The sequence below is a fragment of the Parasteatoda tepidariorum genome, chromosome X1 (assembly GCF_043381705.1).
Source record: "Parasteatoda tepidariorum isolate YZ-2023 chromosome X1, CAS_Ptep_4.0, whole genome shotgun sequence".
NCBI lineage: Eukaryota > Metazoa > Arthropoda > Arachnida > Araneae > Theridiidae > Parasteatoda > Parasteatoda tepidariorum.
In genome coordinates, this window is record NC_092214.1 from 22,768,626 (window position 1) to 22,787,920 (window position 19,295).

At 26.9% G+C, this 19,295-nt stretch overlaps 1 protein-coding gene across 4 annotated transcripts in view; it reads right to left on the minus strand.

The window, feature by feature from the left end:
• Positions 1 to 372: 372 nt before the first annotated feature.
• The window catches only part of LOC107437526 (fibroblast growth factor receptor 3), a 74,220-nt gene continuing 55,297 nt past the window's right edge, over positions 373 to 19,295 (minus strand). For all 4 annotated transcript variants that reach the window (XM_016049562.3, XM_043040092.2, XM_016049563.3 and 1 more), the window contains exons 5-12: positions 18,286 to 18,446; positions 15,276 to 15,399; positions 13,376 to 13,493; positions 9,943 to 10,154; positions 9,297 to 9,857; positions 6,848 to 7,235; positions 6,341 to 6,593; positions 373 to 3,212 (exon numbers count right to left, since the gene is read on the minus strand). In XM_016049562.3, coding sequence (XP_015905048.1) covers positions 3,144 to 3,212; positions 6,341 to 6,593; positions 6,848 to 7,235; positions 9,297 to 9,857; positions 9,943 to 10,154; positions 13,376 to 13,493; positions 15,276 to 15,399; positions 18,286 to 18,446 — 1,886 coding nt within the window. In that variant the 3' untranslated portion in view covers positions 373 to 3,143. The remainder of the gene's footprint in view (positions 3,213 to 6,340; positions 6,594 to 6,847; positions 7,236 to 9,296; positions 9,858 to 9,942; positions 10,155 to 13,375; positions 13,494 to 15,275; positions 15,400 to 18,285; positions 18,447 to 19,295) is intronic.

The window sequence follows — 19,295 nt, forward strand, 5'->3', positions numbered from 1 at the left end:
AAATTAAATTATATAATTTGGAATATTAAATTACTGAATTAAAATTGAAGCACATGTAATTATAATTGTTTATTATCATTGTTATATAATTTTTTTATAAATTAAGGATTATAAAGAAATTTGTTTCTTTTTTCTTGTTAAAAACAAAATTTGATTAAATATTAATCAAACAAANAATTTCTTTCCGGTTTTTTGGTCTTCCGGTTTTCTGATTTCCGGATAACGGGTTTTGTACTGTATATAATTTGGAATATTAAATTACTGAATTAAAATTGAAGCACGTGTAATTATAATTGTTTATTATCATTGTTATATAATTTTTTTATAAATTAAGGATTATAAAGAAATTTGTTTCTTTTTTCTTGTTAAAAACAAAATTTGATTAAATATTAATCAAACAAAGAATTAATAACCTAAAATTGGCACCCTGATGTATGAAATTTTTTTATACACATAACACATAAAGTTAAAAAATTTAACTTTGGCAGCAGTAAATAAGAATGAGAAAGAGATGTGTCTAAGTTACAGAATATATTATATGGATATAATTTAATGATATGGTATGTATACATTCTTCATCAATACAGGCTGTCTAACATTAACAAGAAATATCATTCAATACAAAGTGATGGAATTTTTTTCATTGAATTAAGATTTAAACATTTACAATATTGGACAAAAAGAAGCAGTTTAATGAAAAATGCTTAGAAAGTTTAACTGGTTTCTATAACATCTTCTGCTGCATTATTCAGGCTGAACTAACAGTAAAGTTCCTGGGAAGTGTAATTGTTTGAATTTTTGTACTTAACCTTTCAAGTATTCAGCTCCTAAGTAAAATTGTACAGAAATTTTCTTACTGCACCTTTTCCATTCAATAGCATAAAAAACCAGTTTTTGATGCAGAAAAGCCTGCAGCTGAAGTTTTGGAGAAACCCGAGACTAATACTCAAAGGGTTAGTATTAAAAGTAAGTAAAATAAGCAGATTTATATATGAAGCAAATATAGAAATTACAATTTTAACATAATTAAACATCATGGAAAATTCAAAGAAAAAAAAAGTTGAAACATAGGAACTGAGGCAAGACATGTTTGATGATGTAAAATAGAGTTACCTTACATTTCTAAGGAGTATAAGTTTGATCGGAGCTGTTGTGAAGTAAATTATTTTCACTTTACATTTTTAATATGAGAGTTCTAACAATTTTTAAAACCGGTTCCTAAATATTCTATAGGAGTCCTTGCAGTGTTAATGTTTTCAACAGCCATAAAATTACATACATTATGTAATACATTTTTATGGTACATTTTAAACTAAAAATACAGTAAATTCTTTTAGTAGATTTTTTAAAAATAATAAAAGAAGATTCTAAAGTAGAAACTTAGTGGTTCTCATTAAAGTAAGTAGATATTTCACAATTTCCAAAAAACTTTTGCCGCAACCAGAAAAGTACCATAACTTCATTACTGGTGGCAAATCAGTATTAATATCCTAAAACCCCAATTTAAGATGCAAAAAAGTACAAAAGTTAACTAATTAATTATAAAAGTTAATTTTTTTGATGAATCAGATATAATTTTTTTAAAAATATTCATGAGTGATCTCAATTCTAGCATTCTTTTGAACATCATAATGCAAAGGCACTGAAGTATTTATTATTTGTAGTAAGGATAAATGACAGTTTAAGGTATTTTACAAATGATATAAGAAAACAGAACTTCTCAATCTCTTTTAATTATTGAATTCCAATTGGTTTAAATTGGAACAAGTAAAAAATTTAACTGGGTACAGCAATCAGTTTAAAAAAAAGGTAAAAGAAAATATTTACAACAACTTAAATGCATTTAAAGGTTTAATATACTTCACTGGATCAAACAAGTAAATGAAATTGTTACAAATACTATACATATATTAACAAAACAAAAATTTATTAGTTGCTCTAAAAATCATGCTATATCTACAACATTTAATAAAATATTTTTACAATCGACAGTCCTTCTGTTACATTCACTACAAATATGAAAAAAAAAAACATTTAATGTTCAATTATTTCACCCAAAAAAAGAAAATTAACTATCAGCCTTATGCAACTTTAAACTACTTCATTACTAGAAAAATTTTTCAAACATTATGAATCTTTTTATATACATAAAAAAGTAAAATAAATTGTTAAATTAAAAGAAAAATTAAAACACCTAGTTTTAAACAAAATAAAAAATGTAAAGGTTAAAACAATGTGATGATTCCTGACAAAAAGTTGCAAAATATTCAACAAAACTAGCAATTATAAGAGTCACTAGACATTTAAAAACATGTCTATTACATGGAATCTTTACTTCATTTTGACTACAGAAATTAATCATGAGCTATCTTGTCAATATATTGCAAAAATAAAAATCCAACTTTTCTCCTGAAATTTAAAAGTTGCTAAACATTATAATTTTTTAAAAACTAAACAGATAAAAAAAAGTTTTATGAACACTTTCATTTTAATATAGTGCCTTTGAATTTTTTTAAATTGTATTAATTACACACTTTGAGCTGGTATACAAAACATTTCTAGATATTTTACAAAATTTAACTTATAGCATAGGAAAAGTTTATTTTTGATTAGATCAAAACTATTCCTAAAATTCTTAACCATTTAAATTTATTTAAAAAAAAATGGAATTTGTCAAAATAGTAACCCTGATATATCCTCTGTTTGTCAATATGCTAAGAACAATGCTTTAAAAATTGCATAAAGCTGATAGAAAGATGTGAATATCTTTTAATATCAGAAAAATATCTGAATTTACAAAAAATGTTGGACGGCCATCACTGAAATCATCATCTTTCATACAAAACATTTGCCGGAGCTCAACACATAACTGTTTTCTAATATTACATTTCATAATGTTGAATCTCTTATAAAAATAATCACTATAACCAACTGATGAACCTACAAACATGATGAATTTTTTTTCTAGAGTAATTACAACCAAGCACAGGACAAATGATTTGACTGTTTAAACAAATCTTCAAATAAGTTAAATCAAGACCTAAATATAAACTCAAGTAGGTTTTGAATAATTCAAAGTACAGAAAACATTTTCTACGTACAAGAAGAAGTACAAAAAACATTTTCTGTCATACAAAATAATTTCAGTGTACATCTCCTGAGGTACTGTTTTCAGGCGTAGATAAGACAGGAAAATCCAACTCCAAATAAACCTGAAAATACAGCTTATGTTAATTTACTATGCATGAATTTGTTACTAAGAAAAGGAATGTATAAATATACATTAAGGTTAAAAACTAGCAAATATAATGACTAGATTATTGTTTAAATATAGCTCATGAAACTCATACAAACTGCTTTGATAATTTAGTGTGATGAATAAAAAAGATCAAAACAGCAAAAAGTAAAGGTATATAGACCCCCAAAAAACCCCAGCTGCCTCACTTGAATAACCTGACACTATTGAACATGCTTAAGGGATTTAATAGTTCTGTTTTTTTTTATTATTTATTAAACTGAATTATTTTATTTCTTAATTTGTTCCAAAATATTATAAATATGGCTTTTTTTAATCTTTATTTGTATTCGTATTCTGTTAAAAACAGAAAGGCTTTATCACTGAAAATACTTACTTAAATGATTTTGCAGTATCTTAGTATGAGAGATAGAAAAGTTTGCATTTAATAAATGTTAAGAGCAATCATTATTATTTTTTTTTAAAAAGTAAAGCCAAAAAAGGGAGAGAGGAATGCATCAATTTTTTATCACTATGGAAAATAAATTATATATAAACTGTTGCGAAAAGAGAGAGAAATTTAAAAATATTTTAACACTTTATTTACCACTAAATATACATAGCTCGATTCCCTCCTCTATACCCAAAAATTCTTAAAATGTAAATATTTTTTTTATTAAAACATGACATGCTTTTTTTCTAATACTATATAATTTTCTTTAAAAGTAGTAATCATCAAAAGGGAGGAATAGACATACAGACAATGGAAGATTCTTTCTAAATATTTAAAAATCTATTCTGCTTTAAATTTGCAACACCAGGTATTCTCACTCTAACCTTACCAAATCTGTGTTTTACCTCATTGCTTTCATTAGATTATCTCCTACAAACATGTTCCTTATCAGTCTCTCACCCTTTGATCTTTGTTGTAGCTTTTTAATTTTTTTCTGAATTTCTCTGTTTCAAAACTGAGGACAGTTCCTTATCATAGAACTGAAACTATAATATTTCTGTTCACATGGCATTATTTATGCTCTTCTTTCTTATTTTTTTAAACTTCAATCATGTATAAAAGAAAGTCAATCCTTTCTTCATTTGGATAAAAAAGAGTATTTCAATATTTATTTTTGTTTATCTACCTCTATCTTACATTTTGAAAATATGTTTCAAAGTTCTTTAAGTAGATTTTCCCTTATTAAGAGGAAAATTCATCAAGGCTCTTATATAAAGGGAACTGGACCAACACAATTATCCTTGAAAAAGAAGGTATCCCTTATTTAGAGATCTCCTACAGGAGATTCTACAGTATATCATTTTACAGCACATTTAGTTGGTTAACTATGCTTTGATTGGACAGTTATCTTTACAAAATAAATATAGTGGTGTAAATTCTTCAAACCTTTAGTTTTTCTACAATGTGTCTACAGCAAAGTAGAATTCATTACATGCACTACCTGCAACATATACACTAAAACTATTTCCATGAGAATTTAAAAATCAGGATATAAATTTATCGATTCTATATGAAATGATAAAATCTGAGAATTTTCTATTTCTAAGCCAATTTTAAATCTTTCATGGAAACATTTTCTATGTATGTATCAAAACAGCCATTGAACTTGTTACATTCATTGCAGACAATAACTTCTTTAAAGGCAGCCAGTGAGAAAAATGTAAACTCTTATACACTGTTAAGAATAATGGGTCATTAAAAATGAAGCAAAATTTATATTTAAGAAAAAAGACTGAAATAAAAGGAAAATTGGATACAAGAAAATAGTAATTGTTAAAATGTAGGCTTTAGAACATTTTAAACAAATTTTATTTTCTGTGTTCACTGTGAGCTGTTATAAATGTTATCATATTTTATCATTTACTCGTTTATTTTGAAGTTTATTTAAGTCTACATAAGTTCTTTTAAGATTTCAGAAAATTAATTTTGTGTAAGAAAAAAAATTTTTTTTCCATGCAAAATAAGAATATATTTGTATAATAAAACTGTTTAACTATTTTGAAATATCAGAATTAAAGCTTTATAAAGAATTAATGTCATTTTTAGCAGCACAAAATACATATGTACCAACTATGGCAAGCATAGAAAGTTTAAGGATTGTTTCATTTCTGGATAACAACAATTTCAAAATTATTTTTCCAAAAATAATAATTAAACTGTAATTCTCTTTTTATATAGAGGTGTGATAAGTATCAGCTTTAAAAAGTGTATAAATATTTCTTCACAATAAGGCTTGATAATGTCATATTTCGAACATTTTCTAAATAACTGTTATTCTAAAAGGAATCAAAGAATTTAACTTGGCTTGTTTATCACATTTGTTATAAATTTTGTGAGCATAAATATCTTTTAGGTGTTTTACAATTAGGAGAAATGCAGTTTTCATAACAGTTAATGAGGTGAAATTTTTAATTTATGGATATCAGTGCGTGAAAGAAAACTTCATTTTTATGATATTTTGCATCAGATAATTATATAATACTGATAACATTTGATTTAGTGTAATAAATAAATTTGATTAATAAAAAAGATAATGTAAAGTAACTAAAATATTATATTACTTGAATTCTTTACATTCATTTACCTTTAGTTGCATCATAAGAAATGCACTTTCTGAGAAGTACACAAAATTTAATTGGTGCACTTCTTTAGTATATTAGATATACATGCAAAACATATCTTAAATTTTACAAGGAAATGATAGTTAAAAATCTGGCTAATTCTCATAATTAAAAACTTGATCCACCACTAAAATCAAGCATCTTTTATAAAAACTTTATTTCTTATTCATTCATATTTTAAAAGACAAATAATATAGAAAATGAAAACAAGAAAAATTTCAAGAATATCAAATTTAAAAACAATATGCCTGATTCTGAGTATGAAGAAAAATAATTTGGCTTAAATTCTCCTCTGAAATGTTTCAACTTTTTACCGGTTTCAGATCTAGTGAGTACACATCAGAACATATTAGCGTTCGCATAGAAGTGTGATTTGCATATTAGTTCAGATAAGACTATTTACAATCAGGATATGTCATTTAAAAAGAAAGAAAAATAATTTACAAAAAATGAATAATAATAACAATAAACCTGATTTGCTTCCTCCAGTGAATCTAATAAAATTCTATCCAATTTCTTTGCAATAGTTTGAAAATTCGGCCTTGCTTTTGGTTCATAGTTCCAACAATCAAGCATTATACCATAAACAGAAGAAGGACATTGATCTGGCTTAGCCATTCTGTGGCCATTTCTCAATTTCTGGAACATTTTTTCATATGGAATTGTTGGATAGGGTGAAGCTCCAAGAGAAAATATCTCCCAAATAAGTACACCATAGCTCCATCTGGAAAATTAAAAATATGTGTGAGAGACGTTAAAACATATTAAGATAAATTTTTCTTGGAATATTAGAGCAGAAAAATACACTAACTTACTTTTCCTTAATAGAACACTTGGAAAAAAATATTAAAAAACAATTTTTAGGAAAAGAAGTAACAGCAATAGCAATGAATTTAAATTAGTTTATTTTTAATTAGTTAATATCTAATTAATTTATTTCTAATTAGTTAAAAAGGAGGCATAGATACTCAAACTTACACATCACTTTCTGGACTGAAAATTCTATTTAATAAGGATTCAGGCGACATCCACTTTATGGGCAAAATACCACTTGTTGTCTTTCTGTAGTAGTCATTGTTTTGAATGTCTCTTGCCAGTCCAAAATCAGCAATCTTTATAATGCCATCTTCAGTAAGCAAAACATTGCGGGCCGCTATGTCCCGATGAATACAGTTCTTTGAAATTAAATATTCCAGGCCTCTTGCAGACTGATAGGCGAATGAAAGAAGGTTTTTTAAAGTCAATGATTTAGGAGTTTCACCATTAATTCCAATTGGCTCTTGATATCCATCTGGATTGCGATGAGCACGCAAATAATCTTTTAAACATCCCTTTGAAGCATACTCAACCAAAACATATAGAGGGCCTAAAAAAAATGTTTTTTTCATAAAACATCTTAGAATTTATATAAAAAACTGATAGCAAAAATTATTCTAACTAGATGAAGACCATTTCAGCATTTCATAACTAAACATTTACCTTTTTTTCAAAAAAAAAATTAAAGAATCAAAAAAAATTAAAGAATAAAAAAAAATTTCCTTTTCCAGTTTCTTTTAGCCTTCACCTTTTGCAATTTCTTAAATTCCTTAACCCTCTGTCCTTAGCGTTTCCAAACATTAAGCTGATGGCTTGTTATTCAATGAAAAAAATAAGTGCATAGGAGGTTAATGTCACAACAATTTCGTAGGAGGCTCAATGCTTGGAGGGTATACAGCATAATTGAGAAATTTTTTTAAATTATCAATGAAATTCTGAGCACTCATTGTAAATACTAGCATTAGCTTAGTTATAAGTTTCATAAAAAATGAAGTACATATTAACAACAATATTTTGTCATAATTTTAATAATGAAATTAAAATGATTTAAACCTAGAGGAAAGTTCCATATCCAGAATCATAGGGACTGGCAAGTCTAGAAAATAGATTTTTTCTTGATAATGGGGTCTTTGAGGTAAACAAACATTAAAACATACGCTATTCAATAAGAAAATAGCAAATAGATGATAAATCTCATACATCATTTTCTTATAGGTTGAATGACATTTAATTAACTAAAGAATGTTTAGTATGATAGAATATATAGTAAAAAATAAAAAATATAAGATAATTTGAACTTCTGCTTTCACATAATAAAGACAAATTTTTTTCGCTCTCCTTTTTCCCCCTCTTGATGTGAAGAATTAGCCGCCCAGATAATCAGATGAAAATAGCAGTAAAAATAAAGCAACAAATTACAAAAATAGAATAATCCAATTTATTAAAAAAAATATATAAAACAGGAACAAAATTGAATAAATCCCCCTTAGTGAAAACTTTTATAATTTAACGGTAAACAAAGCTTGAAACATAAAATTTTAAATATTCAGCTTCATTAATATTCATAGTTTACTACTCTCACCAAAGTTTATTTTTCTTTTAACTGCTCTTATCTATCTAACAACTGTTATAGTGAGAAACAGAATAATATTGAAAAATCAGCAAGAAATAAAAATTTTTTTTGCTACTTCTTTTTTTAATAGATCAGAGTTTTTTTTAAAAAATGGATTTCTTTTCAAGAAAGGAAAATTTTTTATTTTGATTCTTAAAAAGTGACCACAAAATAGACGTTTCTAATTCTGCTATTTTTTTTTATTTTTTAATGTTAATGTTGACTTTCATTTTGTTTGCTTTTGTCTCCACACATTGTTTGATAAACTAAAGTATTTTTGTTTCTCAATTGTGCTTTGAAAAAGTTGAAGACTTTTTTCTTGATGTTTTGCTGCGTTTAGTTTTTATAGCTTTGCTAAATTTTAAAACAGAAAATCAAAAGAAGATATGATGATAAAAATTAAATGGAAATTCTAGTGGTTAAAAAAAGCTTTACCAGATCATTTTTCAATACTAAAATAAATTTTTTAGCCTTAAAAAAATCTAATATTTTTTAAAAGAATTTTTAAAAAATTTCTATTCTAACATGGATGATCTTTTTAACAATTTTTTTACTTCATTTTTCTTGATAAAATCATAAATATAATCATATAATTTTTGAAACCTAATTATTTCTTCCTAACATAATCCTTAAGATTATACTTGCTCATACATCCACCTGGGACTGCTAAAAAAACTGGTTGAAAGTTTCTAAAAAAAATAAAAGGACATTCTTATTAGAAAAAAAAAACATTTCCATTGAAGATTATTGTTCTGGCAATTTTAAATTCAGAAAGTAAAGTAGTAAGTTTTCAAATATCCCTTTCAAAACATTAAATATAATTTCTTAAGTGGTCATTTAGACTGGTATTTAAGTGAGAGGCCACTAAATATACGAGTAAATTTTACTTGCCTGTCTTAAAATGACGAGATGAAAATTTGCAAAAGAATTTGAAAAAAAAAAATATGCTAGAATATTAAGGTTTTTGTTCATATTTTGATTGATTAAGTAAAAATTTACCTCCTTTTGTACAGCATCCTAAGAGGCTAACAATATTAAGATGTTTCCCTATATTTTTCATGACTTCCATCTCTTTGACAAGTACAGCCATTTCACTGTCAACATGATTTTGTTTCAGCATCTTAACAGCAACAGTAGTTGGCTCTCCAGGTTTGTTTATGCCATGAGCTATAGCTTTGCGAACCTGTCCAAAAGCTCCTTCCCCAAGTAAATTACCTAAAATAATATTCTCTCTTGGAAATTCATAAATTGGATCTTCCGGCAGTTCAAATTCTGGAACATCTGTGCAACCAACTGTTTTTGTTACAACATTGTAATCAATTTTGACAAATGGGATTAGTGAATTAGTTTCATCTTGTCGATGCTCAAGAATTATTTTTTTTGTCACAATAACTTGCTTCATTTCCTTAGCACGCATTCGATATCGATGTCTGCATATGCACACTAAGGCAATAATAATTAAAGGTAGGATTAAGAAGAAGGTTACGGATAATGCAACAAGTAAGGGATTTCGAAAATCAAAAAGATTAGGCTTCTGTTCAGCAACTGTTTCATCTGGAGCTATAAAAAAAATATTTATAAAATAAAGTAAATATATTAAGCATCTTAAAATGAATTATATTTTTCAGAGTGCAAACATGCTTACGTGGTAAAACTGTTAGAAAAGCACTGCGATAAGAAACCCCAATAGAATTTCCTGCTAAACAAGTAATCCATCCTTGATCTTCATAAGTCACATTATCTAATATAAGTATATGAGGATCAGTGACATTGGGATCAGTACTTTGAACAGGTTCCACATACGGAATTTCGGAACTGTCAGCAAAGGATCCATTTACTTTGTAATGGCGTAACCAGCTAAAGTAAAATAATTTTCAAAATCAAAAAAAAGCTTATAATAATTTAAAACAGGATAGAATAGCAAATATGCATGCAAGTAAAATGCATAATTAATTAAATATTAGAAAATTTAGTAAATTGGAGTAAAAAAATGGGTATTAAATTGTAGTTACTACAATTGTTTGTAAATTGCTGGTGAATTTAATCAATCAAATTTTTTATCCATTGGTAATTCATTTAATTCTATTTATTCTTTTTAATAAAATCAAAAATTATTCTTAAGGGCTATTGCCTTGCACTGAGTTCTAGGCTACTCACACCCAGCATCAATTAAATGGCTAGCAACAGTTCCATGTGGGGAGTGGGGCAAGTAGAGATTCTAAGAAATTTTGTTTCCTTTTATAGCTGCATTGCTTTTCTTTTAAACTTTTCTGATAAAAAGGGCATCGCTTTACCCTTGAATGGTTTTTAATTTTGAAATTTCTCTGCTAAGAAGAACAAATAAGTTTTGTAAAAAAATATTTAGAATTTAATTACAAAAAAATATATAATATACATATAAGCTTAATGATTTTGGAAGGTAAATGATAACATATTTCTCTATCAGGGATGATTTTGAGCCGAACTCAAATATCCACAAAATTTCTCAACTAAAATCATTAATGATGCATTTAAGAAAATTAATGTCTTCATAAATTTAATCATTGATATTTTAAAAACATGAAATTCTAAATACATTATATACAGCATAATTTAAATGAATAATTATGTATAAGTTTACTTCTATGCCTAATTACATTTATTATTCTAAAAGAAAAAATATTTACAAACATAAAAGATGCCAAGTATAAATTCTAGTTTTAATATTTCTAAATAAAATATACAAGAATTTTTAGACATAAATGTGATCAATGATTTCTTGAAACTTCTAGACCTTAGATTTCCGGAAACTTCCAGATCGCGGATTTTTTTCCGTAGCACAATCATCTCTGCTCCTTGTAAATATCGAAATTTTAATATCGCATTTATTTCTATAAGTATTGTTTGACCATCATATTTAATAAGGTAAGAAAATTATGATTGATTTTCATAAGATTATTATCATTGTAAACAACAATTAATATTTTTAAGAATGGTACATATTAAAATTTTTTTTTGTCGTTATACTAAATGTTATGTCATGCTTAATATCATAAATACTAACGTTTCAACTCTTAGAATATCTGTAATGGTTTTTTGGATTATGCCATTGACAATTTTGTATTTACATTGGTTATAGTGCAAATTACAGTTTTCACAAAAATTAACTAAGACGTTAAGAAAAAAAAATGTATACTCGGTTTGCATTACAATAGCATCATGAAAGTATTTTATGGTCTTCCTGTTCACACAACCCAAATAAAGAATGAATGTTTGTTCTTAACATCAAAAGGAATTTTAAACAGACCTGAATTCTATAGTTACTTAAATGCACACATTGAGTGAATATGGTTACCTTTTTGTTGTAAAATTATTTACTACTTAAGAAAAAAGTAATGAAATTAACTGAAATGACAAAATAAGTTTAATGTACATAACGTAACTATAAATTTTCTGGAAAATAGAGGCTATATGTGTGTAATGCTGATCGCACTCTTAGAATTGTTATGTTTTTGTTAAAAAAGTTATTTAATAATAATGCGAATTTAGCTATTACTAGATTTTATAGATTATAGATTTTAGAATTTTAAATTAATTATAGATTTTAGAATTTTAAACAGTTATTTACTATTCATTATTTTATTTCCCTAGGTTGAGTAAATATAGTTACTTTTATAGAATTTCTATTTCTATTATCTATAGCATTTACTATTTAAGAAAAAAAAAGCTCAAGCGAAAAAAATAAGTTGATAGATAAGATACATAGTGTAAAATAAAATACATAGTTTAACTACCAATTTGTCTGGATAGCAAAGGCAGTCTGTACGCTATACCGATTGTACAGCCACAATCGTAAAAGGAGGCCATGTATCAATAACGTGAATTTAACAATTAATACTACTTTAGAATTTTAAACAATTATTTACTTTTCAAAAATTTTTATTGTATACCTTGAATGAACGCAATTAATTTTATTGAATTCTCATTCACAATTAAAAAAATATTTAAAACAAAAATAGCTGAAATAAGTTTAATCTACAGAGCGTAATTATTAGTTTGCCTGAGAAGTAAAGGCTGCCTGTGAGCAGTACTTAACATACTACCATAATCATGCCATTGGTCACGAAATTGCAGAGTTTTAACCTCCTTGGCCCTCAATGGGCTGCTGCGATAATAGTTTACCCTTCTTTCACTTTCATACATAGCATAATACTAGTTAAAAAATATATGATAGTTAACTATTCCTATAATTAAAATAAAAATACAGTTAAATAAGAGATACAGGTAAATATCATTTTAAGCAATAACGACTATTAGTATCCGTGTTTTATTAGACAGTTTTAAGAAAAAAATTTATTTAATTAACTTACAAAATGTATTGTACAGAAAGATATAAAAATCGTTTCCTAAGTCACATGATTATTCCTCTTATTTTCCGCTCGCTGTGTTCAAATTTGGTAAATAAATTATAAGTACTTATTAATGCTCAAACATTTAACAACTACACAATAATTATTAGGAAAAAAAAGATTAACAAATTTCAAGCAGAAAGAGATCTGATCATTTCAATGCATTTTGAAGTAATAAATAACTTGCAAGTTAAAATTGAAATACTCTCATAATAAAATTAAAAAAAAAAAAAATCCTAACACAATCACGTTTTACAGCATCAACAACTTTTTAATTTTCGATGGTTCTTAAAACTCACTCTCTTCAATGAACACGTTTGAGGAATCTCCAGATCCACACGTAGGTTTGCACCGTTTTACATGCAATTAGTCAGGCGGCATTAATTGATGAGAGATCATACAAAAGGGGATTGGTAGCATTTTTGACTATCCATCGTTTCTAAACATTGACCAAAAAAGTTACTGTCTTTCACAGCTTTTTTTGTTGTTTGTTAAACTATTAATAAATATAGTTAAGAGCTGGGAAAGCTGGTAGCTCCTATGTTAGAAACGCATAATTCGTTTAAACAGTTTTCACATTAATTGTAATATCGTATAATCTAGTTAGTGCAGTCTAAAATGCGATACATAGCTATAATTAATTCAATCTTAAACATCCAATTAAAACCAATTCTCATCATTAAAACTTACCGAAACCTTGGTTGCAGGTCTGATATAAAAGAACATTCAAATCTAGCTCTTTCTCCTAGATGAACGGTTTGGTTTGCAGGAAAACCATCACGAAATATAGGCTTGTGGGGTATTCGTTCTATTAAAAAAGAAATACATTTTTAAAATAATAACAAAAAATGGTAGTAAATTAATAAAAATAATGGAATGAATAAAGAAACATGTTAGAAAAACAAGTAACTTATGAAAAAAATAAGAGGTTAAGTGAGATTAATCATTTATATTTGTAATAAGATTTTTTTAAAAAAAAAACAGCAAAAGCCCAATTATCTGGAGAAGGACAAACCAGGTAGCTCATCTGAATGAATTTTCTGAAGTTATAGAAAATTTTATTATAAAGCATTTTTTACAAAAAAAAAAAAAAATATGGTGTAAAATCAATTCCCCCACCCATTCTTAGTAAAAAATGGACTGTCCAGAATTCTTCAAGTTAGAACTTTGGGAAAATCTCAATCAAAAATATCTAGTAAATTTTTTTTATATAAAAAAAGAAAGTAACTAGAATTTTTGGAGAGGAAGAATTTTTTTTAGTTCAATATGGAGTCAATTCTTCTGATATAAAAATATTTAATCTACAGTAAAAAGCTTTCTTTTTTGGTCAGCTTTTGATATAGAGTAGAACATCAAATGATGACAAAAAATTAATAAACACAATTATTTATTTAAAATATATCTACAGAAATTTTAATTTTAAAGTTTCTCATTGTTTCAGAGGCCTTGTACAAGTATTAACACTTATTAAAGTTCCATTTTACTGTCTTCATCAGTATCATTTTCACAGTTTTACCCTCTGCAAATTTTTTTTAAACCATTATCACAAGTTTCTCCCTTTTCCTTTGTGCTGCATTAGCATCAAATGTGACATTTACTGAATTTTACAGAAACTGTCACATCTTCTCATTTTCTTCTTCATTATTATCAATCAAGAGTTACTGCTTTTCTTCTCCAAATGTAATAACTTTAATTTTTTTTCAAATGATGGTAAAACTTTTGAATGATAAGTGTAGGAATCTCTATTCTCAAAAACGATCTAAATGGGCATTATAAAAATAGTATTTGCGATGGGATCAGAAAAACAGGGCAATACAAGCAGAAAAACGAAATATGCAGGAACGAGAGATTTCTGTGTATTCTGGATAGTCAAGTTTTCACTGTAAATTATATTTAGAGTACTTCCAGTCAGTTTAATTTGCTATTATTCATGGCAATTCTAGCAAAATAAATATACTTTTTGGAACAAATATTTTGTACAAATCTGGATACTCAAGTTTTCGGCATTTTGCTGTTTTAAAATTTGAGTCATTTAATTTTTTTATTAAAGAAACTTAGACAAACAGACATTAAGGGGGCAATGATGAACCTTAAAGTTATTTGTATTATTTACGAAAAAAAAAAATAGTCTCTTTGAAAAATTTCCTGTTTGAATTGTAATTTTGAATGTGTTTATTGTCATTATTAAGACAATATTATTTTTTTATATGCATTAACAAAATAAGCATTAATTTTTAAAACTAAATATTGTTTAGGAAAAATGAATTCGATTAAGTTATGATAAAATAAAAAAAATAAAAATTTCTTCTCATCGATAAGCAGAGAATTTTTGGAAAAATTTCAAAAGCTTATGTACAGATATTGAAAATTATGCAGACCTACCTGGATGACAGAAAAATAAACAAAATTCATCAAAAATTAAAATAAAATACAACAAAAATATAGAAATATAGCAAAAAAAATCTTAGACAGCTGATTTTATGCCCACAATTATTTTAAAATTAAAGCAATTTACATAATATATTTAAAAATGTATTAAACAAAAATAAAAATGAATTTTCTGAAAAAGAAGTATACAACAAAAACTGACCATGAATTTCCAATTCATAGGTATAGTTAATGGAGCCCAAACTGTTGGAGACAATGCAATCATACTTGCCAGTATCAGAAACAATTAAATGATCTATGATCATAGACCACTTCCTAAATTGAATCTAAAATGAGAGAAAAATACCAATTGATTGTTTTCCTTTATAAGACAATTAAGAAAGAAGAAAATCTTTTATTTAATCCAAAAAATTTTCCATATAAGAAGTAGGTAAGTTACATATTATAAGACTACAATAAGATAAGAAAATACAGATAAGGTATTAAAGCTATAAAAAAGTACTTGTTTTAAAATTAATTACAAAGAAAAAAAACTAAATAAAGTTTCCCTTCAAAACATTGCGGACATTGTTTTTACAAAGCTTAAACAGAAATCAGACATATATACACTCACAATCTAGAGTTTAGGAGTATATAAAATAAAATATAGGTATAAAAAATCTTTCAATATCAGCCAAGGGTTGAAAAAAAATTGCATTATTAATTTTAAGCAACTGTTGGAATCTTGTAGGAGTTACAATACAAATGATGTGAAAGTAGCTGATTAAAGCAAAAATTAAGGAAGAGTAGGATTGTACTATACAAAAACACAAAGGCCATTTTTATAAAGGGCAATGATGCATTAAAACCCCTTCAAAATGAATACATTTAGATTATTTTGCAATTTTTTTAAAAGAATTTCAACAAATTTCATAAACTAATAATTTCACAGTTATAACCATCTAACAATCATCAGTAAAATTATATATATCCCTACTCAGACTGGAGGCCATCAGCATTGAATATCCAAAACCTGGTAAAATCACTTAAACTATAAAAAATTTACAACAAAGTCTCAATTTGCTTAACACTGCTTTTCAACTGAATATTTAAACTTTAAAACTTATAACTAGCTTAACTGAAAAAATCCATTTAGCATAATGCATGCATTGTGAAGTAATACTTATTCATGATATATATATATGATATTCATGATATATATATATTGGCTCAAAACAATTAAAAGATATTGTAAGCCTTGTATAAAATAATGGTATAAGCAATTTTTTGTTGTTGCATAAATTAGTCACAAATGCAATTTTTTTTTACTTTCAAACTTTGCAATATGCAAATTTTGAGTTTGACATTGAAGATGACAATTTAACAGCAGCAAATTTGATTTGGCTTTCAACTTAATGTAAGACAAAGCGGAAAATAATGATCAACATTGAGTAAGCGTGTTGTTTCGATGAGTGTGATTTCTCAACGAAGTCATTAAGCTGAATCAGATACTTTAAGAGTTGTTGGCCAGTTAGAGACTGGCCAAACACAAGCCATTGGAGATTCACAAAGTGAGATTTCCAGGATCTGGATCCATTGATTGTAGGCTGGAAATGCAGACCGAAGATCAGGGCAAGGGCGTAGGTGTTCAACAACACTCAATGAAGACCGTTACTTAACGTTAATGGCTAGGAGACACCGAAATAAATGCCACTCTTCTTTAACGACACCTTCCCTTGGCTACTGGTACCACAGTTTTGACACAAACCACCTTGATGCTGTAGGTGTGTATGCTCTCCGACCAATGGTGTGTGCCACGTAAACAGCAAGGCACCGCCGTACCCGCAGGAAGTAGGCAACAGAGCATGTGAACTAGAGAAATGAATGGCACAATATTCTGTTCTAAAACGAGCTCTGTTTTTCTGTTCATCCTGATAATAGGCGTATTTTCATCTGGAGGGAACATGGCACTAAAAACAATCCTACGTTTGTGAATGAAAGTGTAAGATTTGGCAGTAGAGGAGTGATGGTCTATGTTGGCATCTCCATTGATGGGAGCACCGATCTCTATATCATTCAAAATGAAGCTCTCACCGGTCGCCAATAAAGGGATGAGATCCTGAGATCTTTTGTAGTCCCTTACACCATAACCTCTTTCTCTTGATTAAATGAAAAATATCATTAAATAAAAAATGTGAATCTTTTAATGAAGATAATGAGCAAAGTCACTTATTTAAGATACATACAAAAATAGACACACAATAAAAAACTACAATAAATTACTTTAATCATATAAATTTCGAATAAAAAGAAAAAGTATTGAGCTTCATTTATATTAACCAAGATATATTTATTTTATCCAAATCTGATGCCACAACATGAACAATAAAATCTTTTTTAAATATAAATCAAAACCAAATGAAGCTGATAATTTGGTTTGACTGCTAAAATCAGCAAGCAAATGGAGCGCTAGATTTGGCTTTGAATTCAGATCCCAGGACCGGATCTTTTGGGGGAGATTACCATTTATAGACAACACGAACCTTGCCCACTGCTCTAGGCCAGTCCGAACTTCTAAAAATTTCATAAAATGTTTTAAAATTTCATAAAGTGCTCTAAAATTTAAACAAACTGTCTTAAAATAAAAAAAGTCCTAGAAACTGAAAATTTTTTTCTGGAAATATAAAATAAAAATGTCCTAAACCAGGAAAAGTGTCCAAATATACAAAAAATGCAAATATCGTCAAACAAAGTATGGGCTTTGTATAAATGTGATAAATTTGCTCATGCTTATAAAATAGCATGTAAAATTATATACTAAAAGTACACTTTAGAAGTAATATATTATACTTACCATAATACAGCTCTGTTTCCATCAATATTTTGTAGCTTAATGACTTAAAATGAAATAAACTGTCTTACCTAAGATTTGTATCCTTCAAAACTGATATTTAAATTAACTGACAATTCAACTACACTACAAAAAGTACTGAATAAAATATATTAAGACTTAATATTCGTTCAAGTTTCAAATTTTTTTATTATCAAAAAATACTTTAAGAACCCAAAAGTAGCATTAGTATTACTTAACACTGAGCTGATATTACCTATAATAAAAATTAATAGCGAGAAATCCTTTTCGGAATTTAAGGAAAATATTAAATATAGCCAATTATTAAGACAAAAGAAGTCATAGCCATACAGAAGGAATTTCATAAATCTTAACAACTTACACGCCTGTTTGAATCTTGTATAAGATTTTGTGCATTTTTTCTCCACACAATACTTGGCAATGGTTTACCACTTGAGGGACATTTCAAAACAACTGAAGATCCAGCAGGACGAGCCAATAGTGTAACTTCCATCTTTGAAGGTTGTGTAAAGTAAGGTGCAACTGTAATGAAAATTTATTTACTAAAAAAATATAATAGCACCTTTAAAAAATTGCTAAATGTATAAATTACAAGAGAAATCAAAGGTTTTTAATGTAACAAATGCATAGATTACATTAATGAAAAATATAAAAGAAAATTCAAATTTAATCTTAATTTTAAATTAAGCTGTTGAGATTAAGTAAGTCCAATGATACTAATTTTGCCTGCAAACAAACAAAAATAAATAAAAAGTTAACTTTTATAAAAAATAGTTACATGAATTAATCAATGCAAAAAATCTTGTGTTTTTATAAAATAATTTACAAAAACCATCTTGTTTAATAAAAATATTAGACATATTATTTTATTATTATTTAGAAATATTATTAACATTTAAAAAAATGAAGAGAAATGTATTTTACTACATTCTTTAGGGGAAAACATAAAACTGTTGATTGGCTTATATTAATAGTGCATAATGTGCAAGCTTGCCTATGGTGTCACACTTTGATAGTTTACCTAGATACTTTTACTTATAAAAAAGGAACAACTTATAATTGCTAATTTGGAAATTAATTATAGAGTTGCTGAATTAAAGAATGTGTAATTTAACTACATAGGTCATCAACTTACAAGAGTTATTAATCTAGTGTGTTTCAGAATCAAAATTTGCTATCATGTTGAAATTTACAACTGAATGAGGTCAAACAATAATGCTCCAAGGGGCACAGGATTACTTGAAATTTTTTCAAATAAAGAGCATCAGTTTGTTGTTGTGTTAGGCAAAAGCCAAACAGTTTCTCTTTTATTTAGGTCTATGCTGAAAAACTGAGGCTCCCTCATTGTACAGTGCCCTGTAAGGTTTTTGG